This window comes from Dicentrarchus labrax, unplaced genomic scaffold, assembly GCF_905237075.1.
Source record: "Dicentrarchus labrax unplaced genomic scaffold, dlabrax2021, whole genome shotgun sequence".
Classification (NCBI taxonomy): domain Eukaryota; kingdom Metazoa; phylum Chordata; class Actinopteri; family Moronidae; genus Dicentrarchus; species Dicentrarchus labrax.
The window spans coordinates 18,600,712-18,625,295 of record NW_026136721.1 but is presented as its reverse complement, the minus strand read 5'-3'; the positions used below and the strand labels follow the sequence as shown (position 1 = coordinate 18,625,295).

The following is a 24,584-nucleotide window of genomic DNA, read 5'->3' as shown; positions in this document are numbered from 1 at the left end:
ACAATAACAGCCATGTGAAAGGGTCATTTTATTCTGTATTCTTCTTACTGCCACAAATGTCATGAAACGACCAAAGCCAACAGTGTGTTAGTTTGTGCCTCAATACTTCGACCTCCCCACCTTGTCTACCCATCTTCCTCACGCCCATTGGTTCCTACTAAATAAATCTTTAACAGCAGGCACACACACACACACGTAGCTTATCTTTAAAAAGGCTCAGTAATTTCCTGAAACAGCTGGTCACTGCAGTTTTTGGCACATCTACTCAAACCGGAGAAAACTGGGTATTTGTTTGGGACCATTTTCAGCTGCGGATTAATACACAGTTGGTGCGCTAATGAGTATTTACACCTGAAGGACAAACGTGGGACTGACTCAAAGTGGCTTTGTTCATCATACTGAACGAATATCACCCAGTGCGACACTGGGGTTCATGGTTCTTTATTGTATTTTTGGAGCTCTATGGCTGAAAGCAATAAACAATAGCAAGCTTTGGCTGCACAGGACCTACTTGTTAATTAATTGTTTGGTTTTGGTGTTCTCGTGTTATTTGGTGATAATAAAATAGAGAATACCACCAGACTTATCCTTTAAAATCATCCTTAGGAAAAGCCTGAGTTAATACAACAGCTAACAGGGATCCAAATAAATAAAAGCCACAATGTTACTATGGTACTGCTTGCAAAGTTTAATACATCACTATACAGTTTGTCTTAACGCAACAAAAGTAAACCAATAAAAAATGAAATCGTAAGTACAATAACACACTCAGCATTTTGTACATATATGCCCCAAGCATCCACGTGACTTGTTAGAACTCAGGTGTGTGTTAAATATATACTGTGTGTATTTATATATTTCAATATAGTCATCACATCTGTACAGAGGGAATCAGGCTACAAATCATAACTTTATTAGTTCCTTTTTAATATATCAATAAACAGGCCACTGTGGAAATGTAGACATCGTACAGTCAAGTCTTGTGTGTAGCCCATTCACAAGGCTTAAAGCAACATGTTACATGCTTTGGCTGTAAAACATACTTTTCGCAGTAGTAATAATAATAATAATGAGAATAATAATAATGGTTTAAATCTGAATATTATACACATACACAGAAAATTGTACATAGCATCGTGTGCTCGGTATCCTGCCAGATTTTAGTTTCTAGCGAGATAACTTCACATTTTCTGTTTCTGCGACTGTGAAATGAGAAAGATGGAGCAATAATGTCACCTCTCAACTCTTGGTGAGGCTGTGTGTTTGTGTATTCTTTATGTCTTCAGACTGAGCATTTCAAACACACTGCTTCCAAGAATTTGCAAAAGGTGACATTTTACAAACAGCAGCATGTGGAGAGGGAAAAAAAAAAAAAGGGGAGACAAGAAAGCAAACAAGGCTACAGCAGCTGGCGAAGAAGACGACACACCCTCCTCTGTAGCATTAAAGGCAGCGAAATAATGACGGTGGAGTCAAATCCAGGAAGAGGACAAAGTGTCATGGATGCCTGATTGCCACACCTGGTACAGGAATGCCAGTTTTTAAGAGTCGTAGGGAAAAAAATGGAAGACAAAGAAAACAAATACCCTCACTTTGGAGCTTACATTTTGTTTTTCTCTTTATGTCTCTTTAAAACGCAGCAACTCTTGGCTCATGGTTTTTATCCTCTCCCATCACTCATATTTCACAATGGCACAGTGTGCTCTCTCATTCAGAAACACTCTTCAGCATCAAGGTTCTTTGTTAAAGTAAAATATCAGACAGCCGACGCTCTCTTGTTTATTTCACAGGTTATAGCTAGCACAGGGGAGTTTGTCTGACCTGTGTTATAATCAGAATAAGTATTACTACATTGAGATTCATAATGTCTTGAAATAAAAAAAAAGAACATTATGTTAGAGGTGGGATGCAGTTTTTTTAAAAAGATGTAAACAAAGACTGCTCTGATTTCCCCAGGAAGCACGATTGGACCCAAAGGTGACTTTCGTTCACAGTTAATTACAGCACAATCAGCGGCAAATCAAAGAGTTTTATGGTAACTTGGTAAATAAAACCTTGATTTTTGCCAGATAGCGAAAAAGAGGAAAAAGAAGATCACAGACACAGAAGTCCTATCAGCTAAAGTTTTGTCCGTGTGCTGTACTTTTCTCTCGTCAGTGGGGTCAGCAGTCGCCTTCGTGGGATAAGACGCTGAGTCGGGGGAAAACATGGAATTACAGGAAATAATAACAATCAAGCAAGATAATTATAGTACCAACAAACCTTCAGCATCACACATACTGTAGGTTGTATTCTGATCTTACTAAACTCGCAATTTGGAGAAAATTGAATACAGCGATGGCCGCAGTGCAAAAAGCTCAGGATTAAGAACTGATAATGAGGGAAACTGATCAGAGATCTGCAATATTAAAGGAGGAAAACACTGGAACAGGGTTTTAGTGGTTTTTCGTGTGTAGTAGGACTAGGCCTGTATAGGTTAATGTCTAAAGCATGACACAAGCAGCTCTGTACACAATGGTCTGAGATCATTAAGAACAATTCAAGTAAGGCAACATGTTGACATGAGATGACGGAATGGATGCTGTATGTTTTCTTTCTACTTATCATTTATCATAATTGTGTCATTTGCAGTGATGTGGGTTCACCTCTGTCACGGCCACGTGTAGCATTGTGGGTAAAGCTCCACTCTGAAAGTACAGTTTAGCCTCTGAGTAAAACAACCTCAAATGCATCAAAACACCAAAGCACAAGTTTCATTTTGGTGATCGAAAAAACGTTGCTAAATTCTACAGAAAGTGAATGGAACTTTTGTATATAGAGGCGGCAGCTGTGTTAAGCTTTGACTAGAGTACAAACACCTTCACATAGAGCCACCTAACAGTCGTCCTGTGCCTGGCTGGCTTCTCTACACACCAAACAGCTACAGCAGTCTGACCTCTAGAGGTGATTCATATGTAAACTTTGTCACTCGATGTTTGCTGTGTGGTTCTGTGCGAGTGATTGGCGAAGGAAAAATACCAGCAAGTGTAGTGGAAGAAGTGGCAAAGCTGTTGTGGTTGGCAGTTTTACTGACATTCAGTACGTTCTACTTGAATATTTGTGTGTTTGTGGACAGATATAATTTGGCAGAAAGCGTACAACCAGTGATTTCTATTTAAAAAGAATCCTCCTGGTCAGCATATTTATAGTGTCACCTCTCCAAGACCAGATTGTCCATTCGTTTGTGGTAGTGCAGGATGGTACAGCGATAGTATCAGTAGTGCTACAGATAGCCGCAGTTGGCCCAACAGCCAGGTGAGCTGGGCCTTGCAGTTTTTCCCAATGGAACCCAGCCACCTTTCACCTCGTCCCAAAATGCAGCGACGATCACAAGTCTGCTTTACTTTTTTCAGGCTGATTGAGACGGCAGAGTGGTTATCCAGCAAATCCCCGCCCATATGGTGGATGCTGCTGGAGGCTAGGTGGATGAGGAGGATGAAAGAGGGTTCATGGCACTGATTTTTCATCTCATTCAGTCCTTTTTGCATCCACACCACCTCCACTGAAGTCCTGCTGAGGCCAAAAGAGAAACTGACTGCCTCCAGTAAAAAGCTCTGTGTGTTTACCTGTGTCCATGAACAGATGAGGGTTCCTATGTGACGGGGTAGCGCCCGTTGGTTTGTGTAACTGCGCATGTGAGGTCCACCTCTCTTTATTCATCACACTCATCTGTAGAGACACTGAGGGAGAACAGAAACAATATGAAGTCGTATCCAAACCAGAACCTGCTCACTTATCCTGATCAAAAAGGTGCTGTTCTCCTGCAGTCGCGGTTTGATCGAGGGGGGATTATGGGGGGAAAAAAGCAGTACAATGTGGAGTTTGGGGCAGCAGGAGCAGTACAGACTAGGAAACGGAGGTAAAGGACAAAAACGTGGGCAGTGCTGGGGGCACAGTGCAGCTCTGGACAGGGGTACAGAAGATTGAAAATTGTAGTCCCCCCCGACAACAGATAATGGCTCCTTCTCTACGGCTTGAGGCAGATGAAAAGGTAAAAGAGAGGGAGGAAAAGAGCAGGGAACAGTGCAGAGGTGAGTTGGGGAACGGCGAGGAGGCACTTACTTGTCCTCTATGTGCTCAGTGATGCCAGCGGCGGCCAGCGCAGCTCGGTACTGCAGCAGCACACCTCGAACACTCTTCACAAACCCCTTAGAGAGCGGGAAGAGTGGAAAGCCGATGTCTGGGTAGCCACTGCCCTCTGGGAGGAAACTCCGGTAGCTCTTTCTCCGTTTCTTTGGTCGCACCACCGGCTGGCTTCCTGTAGAGCCCACCCCTCCTCCGCTAACCGTGGCTGAACCCGATTCTGACATCCCGCCACGGACTACAGAGCCAGGGACTGTAGAGCCACCCTTGTTTTCACCACCCAGGGAGGCGCTCCCCTGGGTGCTGTCGCAGTCTGAGTTTTGGCTCAGCTCCTGCTGAGAGGCTGCTGTAGTGGAAGGACTCAACCCTGAATCCTCCAGCTCCTCCTCCATAATACTGGTAACTCCTGCTCCTGTGACACTCTCCTCCCCAGGCTTACTGGGGCTGCTGTGGGCCACTGCCACGGGCCCCAATCCCAGGGGCAACTGCTCGTCCAGAGGCTCCACAGATGAAGCTCGGTCTTTTGACCTGGAGGACGTGTGTGCTGCCTGGCCCCTCTCAGCACCTTCATTCAGCTCAAGCCACACATCCAGACGGTGGACGAGCCGCCAGCCGTTAGAAGCAAAGTGCTCTTGGATTTCCTGTTTGAAAACCTCCACAGGATTCTGGAGGAGCTGCGTCATAGACTGGACCATCTTGATCAGGGCCATCTCATTATAGCAGCGGCTGTTCTCATATCCTTCTTGTAGACCTCGGTCACTGTCGAAGCCGGCCTCATTATAGTAAGGCTCATTGACGAGGATAAGGCCTGCAGAAAGACACATTGTGAAAAAGTATGTGCAAAAATGTGAATTCAAGTTCTTTGTAAAAGGCAGGCTGGTAAACTCATACATCATATATAGACAACAAAAGTCAAGACAAAAGTTTGTAAGTTTGTACATCAGTAATTTAAGTGTTCAGTGATCTACTTAAACATTATCAAATCTGATTGATGCTGAAAGGTGATAAAAACCTACCACTTGCCTATCAGATTAAAACCTGCTGGATGCTAGGGCAGCACCAAAATAATCACTTTGTAAATATTGATGTACATATAACTACAATGTTTGGTGCCAAAGTCTCATTATTTTCTACCTGTATGTCACATCTTAACAAAATTCTACGTAGTCAATCATCTCTATGCTGATGACAACCACACTTACATCACTAGTCATTGTACCTTACCTGAAACAATGCTCTCCCCCCATTCTCTTGTTAGAGAAAAAAACTGCAGATATTGCGAATCACTTTGTAACACAGCGAGCACAAAACATTGAAAATAGACGTCCCGAGCAACGTTATACAACACCAGGGTTTACAAGCACAAAGTTTCCACATCTTTTTCTCATCGCCAACCAAAAGACTTTGGAATGGTTCTTTTTTTTGTTTCCACCCAGTTTTAGCAACAAAAGTCAGGATAAAGTCCTCAGTCTCTACTGAGTGAAGCATTTAGAGCCTGGTTTGTGAGTGTCAGATGAGAGGGCTTATTTCACTGTGTGGTGGAGGACATTTCAACCACAGTCTGGTAAGGAGATGGCAAACATTCAATGGATACTGCGTTGTACAGTTAGACACATTTAGGCGTGTTAACTCTGAGCCAACGGATACTGATTTGGTTCAAGAAAAAAAGTCAACCAAAATCTGGACTCAATTTGTCTGGCAGGCCAGAGTGCAGATGTGTTTAATGGAAGAGGTGTAATGTCCGTGTGTGAGGCAGACATATTAAGTTGAATGAATGTGTGCGACACTGTACTTGGAGCCTTTCTGAGCAAATGAACACATAAATAAAACATTTTGTGCTGCAGAGAAGAGAAGGGGAAGTGTGTGTGTATGTGTGAGAGAGAGCACACAAACCTTGTATGGAGATGAGGACTTGAAGCAGACTAGACTTGCTGGTCCATCTCTCAGTGCCCTGTGGATCATATGATCACAAAAGATAATAAATCAGCACCAGACCAGAGTTCTCTATACTGACAATTGACATACTCTGAGCTGTAGATCGCACAGTGTTTGTATCTCATGTTGTTTTAATTTATAAAAAAATATTCAGCACAATTATACAGAGAAACCCAGATGAAAAGATTCAGTTAACAAGGATATAAAACCAGTGACTGGCAGCAAATCCAGCCAGATCAGTTATTGGACAAATCTTTTGTGTGCAGCACCCTACTATTTACTACACAGGGAACAGAAACATGAATTATGAAAGCAGTGAAACTGACAAAACTTAAGCGTTCCAATTTCTTTGATGTTGTTAGAGAAGCTTGATCATAATTTGGGAACAAGTCTGGGTCACAAGAGCAGGTTTAAACTGGTTTAGGTAAGTTTGACCCAAAACTGTAACACAGTAGTATTTTATTGTATCTAAATGAGATAACATACCTGTACATGCACAAACCTGTAAAACAATACTCACCTTTCCTATCCAGGTGCCCAGCAGACTGACGCAGACCTTGCCGTTATCGTACAGGTTGGGATTGAGGCGGCCGCTGCACTGCGAAAGGTAGCGAAACAGAGGCGGCACAGCTGGGTAGATGTTTGGCAGCTGGATATCAAACAGGAACAGCCCGTCCTCGTAGGGCGTACGAGTCGGCCCTTTGATCAGAGCTGAGAACAGGTCCTGTGTCGAAGAAGGCAAAAAAGCTTTATGACATGTTTTATGATGTATGCAGTCAGTGAGATTTAAAAGGAGGCTGTTTGATGTGTAGCACTGAGGTTACTATCAGAGAACACAATCAGATAAGAGAATAAAGAAGTACAGGATCATCAGGACTGGCAGATTCTATCTTAAATATTAATGCTCCGTTTCAATTCTGGCCCCGCTTTTACAACCAAAAGCGGGTTGGAAATGTGTGTGTATGTGCATTTCTGTGCATGTGTAACAGCTTTTAAAATCTTCACTGCAATTAAATCAAAATGACTTCTGCAAATATATGCAACTACAGGTTTTGAAATTATTCTTGGACGTCATCTCACAAGATCAAAATATTATTGACCCGTATTTGAGACCGTATGAGCTACAGGAAACCCACCATACGATCTTCAAATGTTTTGACCATGATGCCGTCCGGCAGTGATGTTGCTAGTAGAGCCATTTCCTTCCTCACTGTGCTGAAGAACTTCTTTGCCTCCGCTGGCTGAAACTCCATTTTCTTAAATGAGTGTGTGTCTTAAAGAAAGAAAGAAAGAAAGAAAGAAAGAAAGAAAGAAAGAAAGAAAGAAAGAAAGAAAGAAAGAAAGAAAGAAAGAAAGAAAGAAAGAAAGAAAGAAAGAAAGAAAGAAAGAAAGAAAGAAAGAAAGAAAGAAAGAAAGAAAGAAAACAAACAGATGGTAAATGGATAGCAACACAGAAAGACATAGAAAGTTTACAAATACAACTTAGCCTGTGTGGGCAGGGAATTTATCGAGTAAAAGGGATGTGCGTGTTTGTGATAGACAAGTGTGATTACAGAATGGAAATGGGAGGCAACTACCATCTGTCATAGTAATGGAGAAAAGTGAGTGAAAACTATCTTCACAATATAACACATGCTGAGCCATAAAGTATCAGTTTAAAGGCAGATAGGTTGATAACATAAACCGCAACAAGATTTAAAGTTCCAAAAAACTAATTTTCGTAACACCTCAAATGTATGAGAATCAGTACATGTCGTATGTGCTTCTTTCATATCAGCTCGTACAGCACAACACAGATAATCTGGTGTCTTGGGAGGAGCTGGATGTCTGTATAGTTCAGATGACTTATCTGGTTTGGTTGATTGTGTTTTCATTCATCCAATTAAAGTTGAGAGTAGAGACTGCCAAAGACTTTTAGGAAGGAAGAGACAGTGGAAGGTGAAAATGAAACAACCAAATGAGACTAAAGGAAGGTTTGAAGAAGGAGACATAGATGGACAGATGGACAGAAAAATTAAAATAATGGAAGGAGGAAGAGAAGGAAACAAGGAGGAAAAGAGTTTACATTTCTTCTACATGCATCCCTATTTCTCACCTGGTGCCCACTCCAGCACAGAGAACACCTCTCCCTTGGCACTGGTGAAGGTGACTCCAGGCTTGCCACCACTTTGTTGGCACAGTACTGGTGTGTCACTGAGGAAATCGCTGGGCCATTCTTGTCCACCCACCGGTGTCTGCGGCTCCTGCTGGGGCTTTTCCTCTCCAGCTCTCTCTACCTGAACAGCAACAGACCAGCAGGTAAGACATAATGACAAAACATATCAAAACGTGGCACTTAATTACTACTGATTCATTTGGATTTAACACTTACTTCTGTCCCTGCTCCTCCACTCCCCCCTGCTTCCACCACGGCCTCCATCTTTTCCTCCTCCACGATGGCCACGTTGTCCAGTGTCTTCCTCAGGTTCTCCTGCAGCTTCTTGATGTCGTCCAGGAAGCGTTTCTCCTTGGTCGGTTTTTCGGGGGCCGTAGGCGTCACAGAAGTAGCTACGTGAGTTGATGAAGCAGGTTCGGTGGAGGTTGGGGAGGTTGGGGAACCGCCGGTCCAGAGCTGCTCCACAGTCATATTCTTTAGGCTCTCCAGGATCTTCAAGGCCTCTTTCAACTCCCTGAAGCCCCGAGAGGCACCATCTTTACAGGGCTTCTCCGCACCATTGACTGCTCCTGGAGTGGTTCCTAAGCAGGCGTAATTTATAAGTGAATAACAAACTACTGCTAGTATTATTAGAGATATGTCAATTAGGACAAAGGTAGAATGTTTTCTGGGATGTGAAAGCATTGATTGATGTTTGAATCCCCACTGGGCACTGTTTTGGTAATGAAACAAATTTATGGTTTGGTTTCAAATTCAGGATCACCTTTAGTCAGCGTGGTCCTGTCCAGAAAAAAAAACCTTCAGTCAATGCAGAAAACCAATTTTACCAAGACTGAACATATAACAGTTATATTTCTGTTATTGTCAGCAAATCCCACCAAAAGCCCAAAATCAACATTGAGCTAGTTCATCTCAACATACTTCGAAGGGAGGTTGAAGCGAAGGAGTTGCTATCTGCAATTACACCACTAGAAGCCACTAAATCTTACACACTGTAACCTAATTTATCAAAAGAAACTGAGCAATTTCCTAAACCAACTGTGTTCTGTAATTTTGATTCAACATATATGTTGAGAATTTTCTGCCGCTGATGAATACACGAGTATTTACAACAGCAGGGCAGTTAATGTGAGGTCGACTCAAAAGGAATCACAGTGCCAGTGTACATCGTAATGACCCAGAGTCAACTTCAAAGATCTTTTATTTATTCAAAATTCTTTGAGTTTAATTAATTGTGATATATAAATAAAATGGCCTTGCCTGAAGATAAACTTTACTAGAACTAATACTTTATTAACACAAGCAAGATTTAAGGAGAATGATTTATGTTTTTCACAATGATGCTGACACTAACAATAATAGAATATAATAAAAATATAATAAATGTTTCAAAACTATCTCCCCACCTCCTCCAGAAGCAGGACTAGCCACAGCCACAGACGCCTCTCCCTCCTCTCCAGGGACTCCTTTAGTGGGGCTAGTGACCCCGGCCTTGCTGCTCTCTTGAGGGGGGATGATGAACGTTGTGGAGCCAGTGGGCGTGGGGGTCGGGGTCGCTGTGTCAGTGGCATCTGCATTGTTGACATGGCTGTCGTCCTCAGTGGTGAGGCCATTATCCGTCTCCCAGCTGTCGCTCTCGTCCTCCCACTCCTCAGTGGACAGGACGCTGCTGGTCTCCTCCACCGAGTCGTAGTCTGTCTCCTCGATCTCAGACTCCACGTTGTAGAGGTGCTGTGTGCGTGTGATTATAAGGAGACAATCAACAACAGACGTCTCACTACTAATATTAGAAATTACATTCAATATCATCGAGGAGAAAGATTTACCTGTGGCAGGACAATAGTCATGGAGTTATCTGCCCACACCACCTCCACTTTGCTGCTCACATCCACTCTGGACACCTGGCCGACTGATGTCTGAGGGAAGGAGGATGCAAAGTTACAACCATTATCAACAACAGGCAAAACAATATGAAAATAAGACTAAAAGGGTCTAAGAGCCTCTAAGGATTTTGTGTGTTGTACAAACTGTACAGCCCTTGAGGCAAATCTGGGAATGTGGGAAACAAATAAAATCGACATGACTTGACTAAAAGAACAAAGCCTCACTAGCAGTGTTTATTATGCTGTTAGATAAAGGAAGGAATATACTGATGCACTGGATTTTCTTAAAGCTTTACCAGGAGAATAATAAACATTCGGTATTTGTCCTTTAAGGATCAGTGTGTGGGATTTAGTGGCATCTAGCAGTAAAGTTGCAGATTGCAACTATTTGACTTTTTTGCCATTTGACAACTTGTGAAAAACCACAAAAGTCCTATATAGCCAGTGTTTGGTTTGTCCGCTCAGGGCTCCTGTAGAAACATTGCGGTTCAACAAGGCAGACTCTGTAGAAGAGGACCCTCTCACTCTGTAGATAAAAATGGCTCATTCTAAGGTAACAAAAACAAAATATTATACACAAATTAAAACATATGTATTTATATTAATATACTATTATATTCCATTCTGCCAGTAGATCGACCTAAATGTTACACACCTTTAAGGTTGCTCTAAAAGGCCTTGAGAGTACATTACTATGGGGGTATAAATGTGCTTTACCAGTTGGATTATATTTAATCTACTAAACTACTATATTAGTTTGTAGGCAGAGCTGACATTTTGCCCCTGAAGTTTGTGGTGGTGCAAGATTAAAGCTCACTGGGTGTCCTGAACAGAGAGGTTTTGTCAGCAGACCAAAATATTATACACTCAGTTTCCAGTTTATTCTGTGCACCTAGCTAAAACTAATGCAGTCCTGCAATAAATGCCACCTTCATAAAAGGTTACAATGTTCAGAGATGTGTACAATCATGGTCTGCAGTTGTGGTGCTGTTGAACTGTACTGTGTTACCCTGAGAGGTGTTTCTTTATATTTGATCTATGTCAGGGAGGGTAGACTAAATATATGAACACCTTCAGTGCAGTTTGTATGAAAGACAGACAGGTGATATTGTCCTCACCTCATTTTCGCAGTCGTTCTGCCCATTCTCTGAGTTCCATATTCTGATGACGATGTCTGTGGTGCGAAAGTGGAAATCTGGGTGATCCGCAATGTCGTACACGCTGACATCCTCCTCCAAACCGATAACCTGGATTAAAGCAAGAAAGAATACCAGGCCCATTTTGTTTCTATCATAAAGTTGAAGTAGCCACTTATCACATCGTAAGGCTGTCTACTAATAGTGTATCCCTCGCTCTGTAATACTACCAATCTATTTTTCATTTCAACACTGTAGTCTTGTTTTCCTGACTGACCTCCACGTCGTCACTGGAGGAGTTCAGTTTGATCCACTTGACGACACATGTTCTGCCCTTGTGATCACCAGACTGGATCACGCCATACACTCCTGGGTCCTGGAGGGCTTGAGCTGAGATAACACACACGCGCACACACACACACTAATTACACAGTTTAGAGATCAGAACACATTTCAATCAAACACCTAAAGGGTATTTGTCTGCAAGAAAATGAAAAGTTTAGTTGGCTCAAACATTAAAGCCTTAAAGTACATCTCTGTACTTTCAGTCCATATCACAGACAGACAAAAACTTGGCATAGTTTCAGTAAATGACCCAGATACTGTAGGTACTGGCCTATATAAAAAAATCTAATCGCAGTCCACAGGGACAGGAATCTGACACACGCTGTGTCCTCACTGGTCTGAAAAAGTGAATAAAGTAAAATAACAAAAACGAAATGAATCATTAAACATTTAATTCGATTCATTTTCCTTACGTCGTTTGTCTACTACAAAGTCCCCGGGACAAAACTCGTGACTGTCGAGGTGTTGGATGGGGATGAGATCGTTTGACCGGATCCCCTTCTCCATCCGCCCGTCCTTCCACATTACATCAGCCGTGGTCTTTGTGGATACAACTTCCACTGCAACCCTGTACAAACAAACACAAACACACACGGATCAGGTTTACATAAGGCTACAACAAAAAGGTTTGTTCAGTTTGATTTGCTTGATGTTTCAGTGGCCTGGTATTAAGAGTGTTTCATAGAGGGTTTAGAGGCTCAAAGGTACATGTTTAACAATTTAAAAACTCTTCCTTGTCTTTTATTAGAGGACCGTTTCTCTCTTGTGTTCTCACTCCACGCAACAGAAAAGCTACTGTATAATAGAGCTGGGGGATTAATCTAATTTTATTTTCTTGTTGGGACCTCTGTCCTCTCTCTTATTCTTTCTTTCCTCTAGAGTTCTTTCTCTCATCATTTTGTCCCTGCCTGCAAACACATGTATTTTCATTCATTAACACATGATATGTTGTCAATAAATCGATCTAGCCCAAAACAGCCAGAAAATCAGAGATTAAATCTGAGACAGAAAGAGACCCTCTTAAAGGGAAACTCACAGCAAAGTCTGTTTACAGGTTTTGGGGAGCTCTACTGCATATGTAAAAGTTGTATAAAAGACTTTTGTGGCTCCAGAGGGAGCTGAGAAAATTGCCTCAAGTGATGTCACCGCTCCTCATCTCTGCTCGGGGCTACAATAACACACCTGAATCTCTGACCGAACTGTGCTGAACAACGCTAAATCAGCGCTCTAGTGGTGCTTGATTGCTGTCATTTAACGGTCCAGTGTGTAACATTTAAGAAGATCTATTGGCAGAAATGGAATATAAAATTCAGAAGTAGGTTTTCATTAGTAAATAATCACCTGAAAATAAGAATTGCTGCTTGGCTCTAGATAGGGCCTTAGGAGTTTTTTGCAGGTTTTGCAGCCACTGTAATTTCTGTTACACGCTTGGAAGGAATCTGAAACTTCACTGTTAGATGCCACTAAATCCTAAACACTGGTCCTTTCAGGGTACAGATCCTTTGACTTAGCCTTAAAATAGTCGGCAAAAAAAAAAAAGGAAATTAAAGATGCACTCACACACACAAAGTAAGCAGCCAAAAAATGCTGTTTGGCAATAACATCATCAAGGAAATGAATCAAAAACAGAGGAGCAACACTTTTTTATAAAAACGTGACTTAAACATCTTCTAATTGAACATGTGTTTTTTTTTTTGGCAAAGACCAGAACATCTGCAGCATTGTGGTTTGTTAGGTGCAGTAAAAAAAAACAGCAACAGACAGTGTGTGAAGTCTGTTTTGTAAGCTGAGGATGAGTGGGGCAGTGTGCGGTTGAGGTAATGACACCATCAGTGCACTGAAAGACTTTCTGTGTGCGGCTGCTGTTGGGCTCCAGTGTCATCGGCCGACAGATCGAGACATGAGCCCTCTGACAAACAAAACAGAGGTTGGAGGGACACATAGATGCAGTGTTGTCAGTTTTTCCAGGGTAAGCAGTCGGTCTAATTTTTACATCAAGTTCTCAATACAGCTGCAGGGGAGGGGACTAAATGTGTAGGAAGCACCATTACCAGACTTGTCAGGGTCAAATGTCAAAACACTTAAGTGGCTCCCGAGATCTTTGTAAAAAAACACTGGATCAATCACTGGTCACCACAGTGTCTGATGAGTCACTACAGAAACGTTGACCAACAGTTGGACCGACGTACTGGCAGTATGAAATGAAAACAATATGAATGGATGAAGTTATGAAAGAGAAACAAAGACGAATGAATGAAGGTACAAAGCAGCAGAAGCAACAATAACTATAGCGTTAACCCACCGGTCCCCAGGCTTGAACTCGCGGGAAAACTTGGTCCTCTTCTTCTTATGCTTCCTCTTCAGGTTACGGATGGAGAGCGGGATGCTCTTCTTCCGGTTGGTTCCCAGACCGCCGCTCTGAGAGGAGGCTGTGGAGCTGGCCGATGACGTCAAAGAGCTGCAAGCAGGGTTACAGTCACAAGTTAACTGATACATCTCATATACTTATATATTGATCTATAATTGGTTTATAACATTTCTCAGAGCAAACGATATCTTCAAATAACTTGTTCTGTCCAACCATCAGTCCAAATATTACATTTTAAACCACAGAAGACCAAAAAAAACAAAACAGCTCAAAACAGAATATTTGTCAGTTTTGCTGAAAAAACATTTATGCTGATGCATTTTCTGTCATCAACTGATGAGTTGTTAAAGCTCAAATTTACACTACAGCATTAAAGGCTGGGCTTAATATAGAACTATCTGAAGTTTATCTTTTAGGACAATAGTCTGGATGAAGACATACAGGAGGAGCTGTAGACATGAAACTAAAATTTAATGAAATCCAGTGCAATAGCTCTGCTGTAAATACTACATTTATGCGCCTTTTAATGTTCACTTTTTATTGAGGTTGTGTTTCAGAGATGATGATTCAGCTCTGTGGTCATTTTTGACTCTGAACCAACTGGACCTTTAAGAAAACGCTGCAGGGACGGCTCTCAGCCAAGTATCAACCTTTGCTTGCCAAACTGACAAAACGCCAAATCGCTTATATTTAAGGGAATAATTAACCTGTTTAACTATATCCCATATTTCACTCATAAAAAAAGTGTAATTAAACATAAACCTAATTAAAGTGTGTTACAGTCTCATATCTCCCTCTCTCCGTCACACACAAACACTCGAGATTTCATTAAGAACAAGGGGCTCAGCTTCATTAATAATGCAAATCAGACTTAACCAAGCAAAAAACAACAATGAGGGATTTAAACTGCACTTCTACAACCAATCTGGGTAAATTACAACAAGCTAAATAATTAGCCGTAACTACTGCAAGCCTGGTGTAGAGGCAAGGTTATTTGTTTTGAAAAAATTAAGTCAGTGCAACAGTAGGATAAAACACACAACGAGCGACACAACAAATGTGGCTGCCCTAGCTGATGAAGCTCTGCCACAGTAAATGAGGTTGTATTACTGGACTGCATTATGTTTAGGGCTGAAACAATAAGTCTGTTAATCATTAGTTGATCTATTTTGATAACAGATGAATTGTTTCAGTCATTTTTCTGAGAAAACAAAAAGGCCAAACATTTACTTCTTTGATGCTTTTCTTTGTCATATATGGTAAGATGAATATCTTTAGGCTTTTGTGCTAATGATCAGATAAAGGAATCTTAAATATGTCATCTTGAACAAGAAAGGAATCACATGATTAGTTAATAATGGAAATACTAGTTCATTGCAGTCCATATTGTACTATATAATCTCTAAAACTGTTATTTTGTCCACCCAAACACATTTTAATATATTTCACTCCACCACAAAACCTTATACTATGGCCTAAAATAGTTAGTCACCCCTCAGGCACAGAATCTGAACATTTAGTTTCCACAAGAGTTATTGATCAGATCACAATATACTTCAAAGAAGCTCATGCTTTTGTGTCCCCGACATGTCACTGACATTTTAAAACAAATAACTAAAATGTTAACAGACCTGGTATCGTCAGTGTCTTCTGCAGCCTCATCGTCAGCGTCCTGTTCGCCGTGTTCAGCCAAGGCGTCGTTGGTGTTCTGGGGGTCCAGAGGGTTCTGGATGGGAACCACAGGGCCGTTGTTGTTGGGATGAGACGAGTCCGTCTGCTCTGATTTGTGCTCACCTGGTAAGAGGTAAAACAGAGGACGACAAATTAGGATTTGTATTTAAGGTATCGTTGCATGGATAATCAAAATGAAAAATTTAAAAAGAAGATGAAATAGTGTATATATAAAACTCAAAATAATTCAGAAGTGGAAACAATATAATACATACATTATATTTCTTTATCACTCTCATTGCTGAATTAATGATAATAAAAGTACTTTTTATTTTGCTAGGGCTTTACAGAGAGAAACACAGCCATTCTCTATTTTCCTGGATCTTGCAGACAGATCTATTTCTCTGCTCGAGTGTGCTGCACTTCAGCACAATTTCTAATTAGCGCGTACTTTCTGTGCTGAGCCCCATTTGTGGAAAGGACTGAAGGACTGAGTCGTGTCTCTCAGGAACTTTAAATCATTCTGATTCTGCTTTGCATGGAGACACAAGTTCTCAGCTACTTTAGGGAATACGTAAGCAAAAAAATAATGCTCACTTTTCTGACAATGATAAATGATTAAGTGCTGTGACTGTGTGTGTGTGTGTGTGTGTGTGTGTGTGTGTGTGTGTGCGTGTGAGTGAGTGAGCGAGAAAAAGAGAAAATATATTTCATGCCCTCTTAAAATAAAGAAAATTATTTAAAACCAAAATTCATCTCACTTCTGTCTTACTAATAGTAAAGACTTTCTTGCATTTGAAAATTATAATTTTTTTGACTAATTAACTGTGATGACCAGAAAGATTTACAAGATCAAGTTTTCTCCAAAAACAGCTTAAACTACTGTAATTAAAAATCATCGTCATCTTAGATAATTAAAAGTTACAAGAATCTAAAGCTAATGAAATGAGCACATTCAAGAGAACACAACCTTATGAACTATGAACTACACAACGTATACAAACTCGTGCTTTTTGTGATTAACTGCAAAACCGGGTTTGAAAAGAATACTGTTAATGTGGGGAAACAGGGTCAAGTATAGAGAAAGAGGAGCAACCTTTTCACTCTGATCAATATCTTTCCAGCCTATGCATCAGTCAGGCTATACTTAAAATTAAAGTGCGTGCTGTAGTGTTGATTCGCACATTTATTTTCAGTTGAGTGAAATTCTTCAGCATTAGAGTTTTGCAATGGAGACAACACTGGAAAGAAAAGTGTGTGTGTGTGTGTGCGCGCATTCCTCTGGAGAGTCTCACCTTGTGTGTCTGCATTCTCTGTCTTCTTCCCCGAATCCTTCTTGAACATCCTTTTCAACTGCAGGAGACACATGCACGGCACACACACAGTCACAGAGTGAGAGATTGAAGATGATCAGAAAATGTCTCGTAGTTTTCAAGCACAGACAGTCTCTGTAATACCGAGGGATATCCACCGTACAACAACTTTCTAAAAATAAACTTGGCACTGTGATCATCTCCTGTTCATTCACTTCTTGTGTAAAACAGGTGATTTTAAGTGTTAATAAGCTCCTGAGGGGATAACAGGCTGTATCCACCTACATTTCTATAACAGGTAACAAGTTCTTCATTTACCGTAAAAGAGCACAATTAAATCTATACTCACATAGACATAAATAAATAACATATTATCCACACCTTTCTGGCCACGGGGTCTTCAGGAAGGACAGGGGCACCCTCGGGTCCTTCACAAGTGATGCGCGTGGCGTCCCCTTTAGCTGGGAACACATATAGGGCCCTCTCTCCCAGCTGCCTCTGGGTGTGGTCATAGTATCCTAGACGTCTCACCCTAAACTCAAACAGTAGAGTAACATTACCCCACGGACAACAGGACACAGTATCTGTTTGTATTAATTCTGAATTTGTTGATACTGGACCTCAATTCTAGCACCTGACACCTAAATATTCTACCAATGAAAGCTTTGTGTAGGACCATAATCACAAGCACAATTAATGATAAACAAAGTTCACATGTAACCTAAATCAATCAATCAATCGATATTTGGACTGACCTGCAGAGATTCTCCTGTGTGATGGTGGAGGGAGGAGGATAGACGCTGTCAGAACCTTTGGGAGAGTAGCTCTTGGTGATCCACGTCACCTTCAGTTCTACCACTTTTACCTGAGAACAGCACACAATTTAAGATTACACAACTAAAATAAACCATAATTTATTCAAGTATGACTCCAAAACTGTTTAACTGTTAAAAGAGAGACAAAAAGGTTCTGTGCACAGCATGATTTGCAGAGCTGGACCACACACTCAGCCCATAAAATACAATAAAGGAAGTTTGAACTGTGATAACTGAATAAATGAAAAAGAAAAAGAGCATTACCCTGTCTAACAGCTTACCAAACTGTATAATCTAGTGCTACATTAAGAAAGCTGCATTTGCAGTCAGTCACAGTTACTCATAATGAGAACTCTTCTAGTACAGTACACAGCTGGAAGTGATAATTCACTGATAAGATAAGCAAACAGCTTGTTCTCTCTCACTCAAATAAAGATGCTGCAGTGAAAGGACGATGGGTGTTAAAAGAAAGGACGATCATCATTGTCTTACCTCTTCTACCACCACCCTGAACTTGCACTTCCTGCTGAGGACAGGTTTGACTCCTGACAGCCACTGTACATTAGAGAAGACTTTGGCCGGCCCGATCAGGACCTGGCCTGGGTAGAAACCGTACGCCTCATCGAAGAACAGACCCTGAAGAGCAAACACATTTGAGAACATGATGTTGATTATCTATCAGCTGTTAGAGCTAACAAAAAATGTATCACATTCAACCTGTACAACTAAAATATAAATAATAACTAAAATATCACATGATGTAAAATAAGTCATGTGGATGGCAATAGCGTTTCAAATATGACAATAAATGGACATTTCTGCACATTAAACTTTCTGTGGTGAAAACAATTGATATTTAATAATTATTATTATTTAATAATTATTCAGTACTACACTATAGAATTTTCTGAAAATAATGAGCCTAAAATCCCATTAAAAAACATTGTAGCAGGCATGTTGCAACACCAACCTGTCAATAAAACAAAAACATAATATTGTGAAAAGTGAAACTACAGTCTAAAATGCAAAATAGAAATAATGTTTAAGTTCTAAATAAATGTTTACAATACTTCCTCTTGTTGCCCTCACACAAACTAGGTCTACACACGAAGCAGAGGATGGATATTTCACTCAGTATATAATCACATCAGAAAGAAAGTCTGCTCTTGTAAAAGAATCTGACCCCCGACTAACAGATGTTCTGTCCAGGCTGGATGTACCTGAGATGACCGATAAGAGCTTGTGGCTACATACCGAATCACTGACATGTGGACAGACGTCGTAAAGCTTGGCACCGTCCTCCACACTCATTGAGCACCTGGAGGGAGACAAAGACAGAGAGAAGATCAGGTGACATTCACCGGATTTGGCAACGATGAATATGTGTCAGCGTGCAGACACCTTCCAACAGACTCCAACATGGTCACAGTACACGCTGTATAATCACATGTACATACACACACAAACACACACGCACACACACACGCACACACGCACACACACACGCACAGTCTACCTGGCTCCATTGGAGAGCTTAAGGATGATGTGATTAGTCAGGTCGTACACTTTCCCCAGCCAGAAGTCGTAGGCAATGTAGTCGCCGTACATAAAAGACTGGACAGAAAACAGTGACAACAGGATTCATCAGTTTCAGAAGTTTATAACTAAAAAAAAAAACAATTTCTAGACCAGCAATGACTGAAGTGAATCATCTGCTACTGATCTGAATACTAAATAACCTTTGAGCCATTCAGCAATACACTGCGTGATTGATAATTTTGTGTTTATCATTTATGATTACTCAAACATTTGATACTCCTAAACAATGCAATAAAACCCATTCCTTGTCTATATTATAATATATAATAACAGGCTACGCACAGACTAAGAAACTGCACTGACATTTTTAATCACATTTGATAATGTTAATTCTTACTTAATGTGAGTATTTAAGAAATATTGGATGTGGTAGAAATAAATCTGATAATGCTTTATTTTATGGGTCCATAATGTCCAAGGAAATAGAGTTTGGTATTAATTATTAGACAAAACAATGCAGAGATCTTCAGTAGGCATTTGTTGATACTGTTGACAGTTTGTGGAATCTGATTTGTTACTTTAACTCATCACTCAGTAGAAATATAATTACTTCCAAATGATACAGTTCTTTATAGGAAAGGTCTTTAATTAAATGATAAACTGGTGAAATGAAATGTTCCCAAACAGTTATTTGAATATATTGAGTATTAAAACCCTTCAGTAAAATGTCACTTTCTTACCCAGATGTGCTGCAGGTCTTTGCTATTAACTGGATACAGAACACAGTTTGTTCCCACTAGTTTCACTGCACACTCGATGTCAATGTTGGTCACAATACCACACTGGTTGTCCTGTAATGTAACAAACACAAGTTCAACATATCATCATATCAATCATCACTGATACAATATCCAGTATCATCAAACACTTGGGTATTGCTTGTATTCTTTTTTAGCTTTCCTGAGTCACTCGTGATGGTATGTAAACGATAAAAACCTTTGTATTTTAACCTAAAGAAAATCAGTGTTTAATATTGTATTTATATTCAAGCTGGTGACAGGTGGGTGCTTTAACAGAAAAAGTCTCCTCTTAGTCCTTTGTAAGTGTTGACCTACAACAATATTCCAGTCATGTCTGAGGCAGCAAATGGAACAGAGCGGTGAAGAGTGACACGACTGACAAAGAGAGAGCGCTGATTGAAAAACAATCTGGACAGAATGAGAGGTGAAGTGAAAAGGAGAGTGAAAAAGACACACACACACCAAGGAATCCACTTACATTAGAATTGTTTCGTCGCACGATGTCTCTGATGACAATAGATCGATCTTCAAGTTTCAGCTGTAAAAGAAAGAGAAAACAAGTTTAGAAAATGGTGGCTGGGTGACCTCATCTTTACGAAATCTTACACAAACAGAAGTGTCTGTCACTGACATTGGATCATTTTTTACTGCAGAGGAGAACTCTTCACATCAATGAGAAGAACTTTTAACCAACTTTACATTCATCACATTCACACAGAGACGATGATAACATCACTGATATTATTCGTCACTCCCTTGTCCCGTCTCTGCTCACAGCCATGAAGACTGCAACACGCACTGTCAGCAGAGCCGTAACGCCCCTGAGAGCAGATCAAATGATGTTGTCATCCAAACACAGAAACGTGTTTCACTGAACATGTCAGCATGAGCCTCCAGTGTGAGAATCCAGCCGGGTGATGAGCGCCAAAGAGTCAGCGAACATACTTTCATGATCAATTATTAATCAACACGTTGAAATAAAAATAGCATCTGTGAAACGATATGGTTTACAACTATAGAACCGACAGTCTGACGGACAGATAAAGCCAAAACAGCATTGATCAAGAACTACAAGCCCGGAGAGACAGAGGGCAGAAAACAGGAGCCGCCGGGCTAAACTTGGCACAAGCTCAACTCCCAGTGGGATACTTTGTTCCTGTGAGCAAAATGTTGCTGTGTCACCGTCTCTGCCAGGAAGGCCAAATTGAGTAATAGATCCATGAGTTTGGGGGGGTAATCAGATAGCAAAACACTGAACAGTGGTCTGTAGCTATGAGACAGAACTATTCATATCTGGGAAATAATAATTTCATGCTCCATCGCACGTTATAAAGCAATCTACCTGGACTGTGTGCCTGCAAATATGTAACAGGCCAACACAGCACCTAGCTGACACTGACACACTGTGTCGTGGCAAAAGTTGAATTAGGGTCAACTTTTTTGCCAGACGATCCTGCTTTTTTCTGATGGAATCTCATTGAAATAAATTGAAAACCATCAACTATTAACTATGACTCCTGCATCCCAAAAGGATCAATTAATCAAAAGTACATTAAAGAATCACAAAATCAGAATATTATAAAATATAATAGAAAATATATACACTATATGCAATATGAAGAAAATGGTGTGCAAAATATCTTGAGCAGCGTATGACTAAAAACTAAACTCTACATGTGCAATTTAAGGATAAATAGTTTGTGCGTGTGTTACTGTATGAAGCCCATCAGAAATACACTTTCTCAACTTCACTTGACCTACTTGAAATTAAAACATGAGTGATAGTGGCAGAATTTCACGCCGCAGCGTTGCTTCTCTAACAGTGAGTCAGGCACAAAATCGAGCCGTGCATCTAAGCTTTACAGATCCCACTGGACAAAATGTAGTGGCATATAAATATGTTTTTATTAGAAGAACCCTGTGCTGCAACACAGACAGTCACCCAACTTTAATCCATTTACTATTTAGGACAAGTAGCTGCTGCGGACTCTGCAGCTCTTCAGCCTTCATTATCTACACTGTTGGTTCACAGGTGTGGTAGAAAATTGCCAGTGTAAAATTGGTTAGCCAACCATCTGAAATTACACACACAAAGTTTCCCCTTTGTATTAATATCAGTGAGCTGATGAATGCAGTGACTTTATTTGCAGCTTAGAGTAAGTATCCAGGCCTCAAATGCATTTGCATCCTTGTGCGTCATAGAGAGAGATGTGTTTAATGACATTGGTTTGTGACAAGCCCCCAGGAAGAGCCAAACCATGTAATTAAAGCAATGGCATCCAACCCATGATGCACAGGGGCCACAAAACACCCCCCCCTTAGCTTACATTGTGAAAGAAGCAACTATAAAACTGTGGATTAATTGTTTTGAGCGAACAAACCCCAGCTGTTTGGTTCAGTAACATTTGGAAAGTATAGACGAGCCACACAATGAAATCTCTAGCACACTTATTCTATGTGCCCCAAAATAAAAAAGCATATGCGGAAGATCAGAGTGATTTTATACCAGGAAATTGAACTGAATTGATTTTTTGGCTTCATGCAACACTGGGCAGCTTTCATAAGACTGAATGGAGAACTTCTGTATCCAGTGCTCTCTGAACACATCCATGGTTTGTGAGAAATAAAACAGAAACTAACACTAGCAACAGTACACTAACTTTACAGCTGAACAGACAAAAACACTGGCAGCTGCAGATACTTCTACCACTTTAAGTCCCTGACTGAACACAGAAAGCAACACCAAACATACAAAAGGCCAAATCATGTAATTCTGAGAGTGTCTATGTTATACTTGATGATCTGTACGATGCCACCATGGGTCTGTGCTGCAGACAGTGAACAACAGTTAAAAGACAAACACATACATGAAATTGCTTAGAAAAAGCTACCTGCGGGAGGCCGGCTCCTCTGAGCTACAGTACAAGCTGCTCTACTGGCAGTACACAGCAAAGTGGCAGCGAACTGCCAGCCAGAGCCTCTGAGTTTGGGCAGAGACAGATGGAAGTAGAGGAGGAGAATGTAATTAGGAGTAAAGAGAGTGAAGAAATTAAATACATGGACGCCTGCTGCATATTAAGTTATTACTCTGTGAGAGTGTGTGTGCACGTGTGTGTGCGTGTGTGTGTGTGATGGTTAAACCTTAAAAGCAGCAATGATTAAGCAGAAGAATCCGTTTTCAATTTCAGTCAGTAGAGTTCTTATAATAAATAAATGTTTCTCAAACTTTAGAGCACTGCAGGGGGTATATTACTTTTTTATTTGTTAATTTAAAAAAATATATAAGTCATGCATAATTCCTAAAATAATGATACTGTAAGTTCAATAAAAAAAATGTAAATTTAAGTTTGATACATAACTTTATATTCAATATTCATATTTTCAATGCAATTTTTAACTGCCTTAAACATAAATTTCCCTGTTACTGAGAATGACAAAGATCCTCAGTGATGCACAAGCCGGTGTTTCTCACTAAACTGTAAGTTTAACTCATCAAAAAACACTACAGTGCTGTCTTAGTGTTATTGCACGATGACAAAAAACTGGTTTGAATTTAGCGATGGATTTTAAACACTTGAAATTGAACATTTAGGTGTTTTCTTAATAAATCAAATCAGACGGTGATGGTGGATGGAGATTTGGAAAAAAATGGCATCAGCAAAACAAAAGTATATTAGAGCGATCAGCACGAGCCTCCTGAAGCTTTTGAAATAACTTAAATTTTAAAGACCCATGTTGAAAAATATCTGTATTCCCCTTTAATCAAATCAAAAAGTGAATGACGTCCAAACATCAGAAGGTTCAAAAACTTGGGTGCTCTCCCTCCCTCCGTTCAATTTGCCTTATTGGCATTTGTGTAACAAAGACAATATTGCCAAAGCATTAAGAAATTATACAAAGAAAAAAAACTCTGCAGTGCTTCTGCTTCCTCGTTGTAACCTTACACCAATGAATTCTGGGATAGGAAGAGCCACTGAGTGCATGTGTGTGTGTGTGTGTCCGTGTGAAGGGGATACGATCGATGGGTCGCCATGTTCCCTTGTAATCTATTAAACAGCAGCCTGTCTGCTCCTCGTGTCTCTGCTGCTGGGGGTTAGTGCACACTCTCACACAGTCACACACACACAGTCACACACGCACGCACACACACGCACGCACACACACGCACGCACGCACGCACACACGCACGCACGCACGCACACACGCACGCACGCACGGACGCACGCACGCCTGCCTCCCTCCTCATCTAAACCTTTTAGCTGAGAGAAGCTCAGAAGTATATTTTAGACAGACACACATACACAGCTCTTCTTCATTAATATTCTCTCAGTGCATCATGCTGCAGTGCGCTACCGTAGTAACTGATTTCCTCCACAGTTGAAAAACACTGTGTTTGAATCAATACCATTTATCCCAGTGTAAAAGAGCAGATACAGCCATTGAACACATTAGGTCTCACTCTGCCCCAGACTACTGGAAACCACAACAGGACCTTTGCTCCT

The 24,584-nt window shown here is 40.7% G+C and overlaps 1 protein-coding gene across 1 annotated transcript in view; it reads right to left on the bottom strand.

The window, feature by feature from the left end:
• Nucleotides 1–668: 668 nt before the first annotated feature.
• ube2o (ubiquitin-conjugating enzyme E2O) overlaps nt 669–24,584 on the bottom strand; it is a 37,588-nt gene continuing 13,672 nt past the window's right edge. The window contains exons 2-23 of the mRNA XM_051384063.1: nt 20,561–20,620; nt 20,023–20,133; nt 19,260–19,357; nt 18,998–19,061; nt 18,236–18,379; nt 17,684–17,793; nt 17,310–17,460; nt 16,911–16,968; nt 15,576–15,738; nt 13,879–14,034; nt 11,990–12,144; nt 11,509–11,621; nt 11,214–11,342; nt 10,039–10,128; nt 9,619–9,943; nt 8,429–8,793; nt 8,153–8,333; nt 7,194–7,330; nt 6,578–6,781; nt 6,016–6,073; nt 4,102–4,930; nt 669–3,719 (exon numbers count right to left, since the gene is read on the bottom strand). Of these exons, the coding sequence (XP_051240023.1) occupies nt 3,692–3,719; nt 4,102–4,930; nt 6,016–6,073; nt 6,578–6,781; nt 7,194–7,330; nt 8,153–8,333; nt 8,429–8,793; nt 9,619–9,943; nt 10,039–10,128; nt 11,214–11,342; nt 11,509–11,621; nt 11,990–12,144; nt 13,879–14,034; nt 15,576–15,738; nt 16,911–16,968; nt 17,310–17,460; nt 17,684–17,793; nt 18,236–18,379; nt 18,998–19,061; nt 19,260–19,357; nt 20,023–20,133; nt 20,561–20,620 (3,729 nt within the window). The 3' untranslated portion in view covers nt 669–3,691. The remainder of the gene's footprint in view (nt 3,720–4,101; nt 4,931–6,015; nt 6,074–6,577; nt 6,782–7,193; nt 7,331–8,152; nt 8,334–8,428; nt 8,794–9,618; nt 9,944–10,038; nt 10,129–11,213; nt 11,343–11,508; nt 11,622–11,989; nt 12,145–13,878; nt 14,035–15,575; nt 15,739–16,910; nt 16,969–17,309; nt 17,461–17,683; nt 17,794–18,235; nt 18,380–18,997; nt 19,062–19,259; nt 19,358–20,022; nt 20,134–20,560; nt 20,621–24,584) is intronic.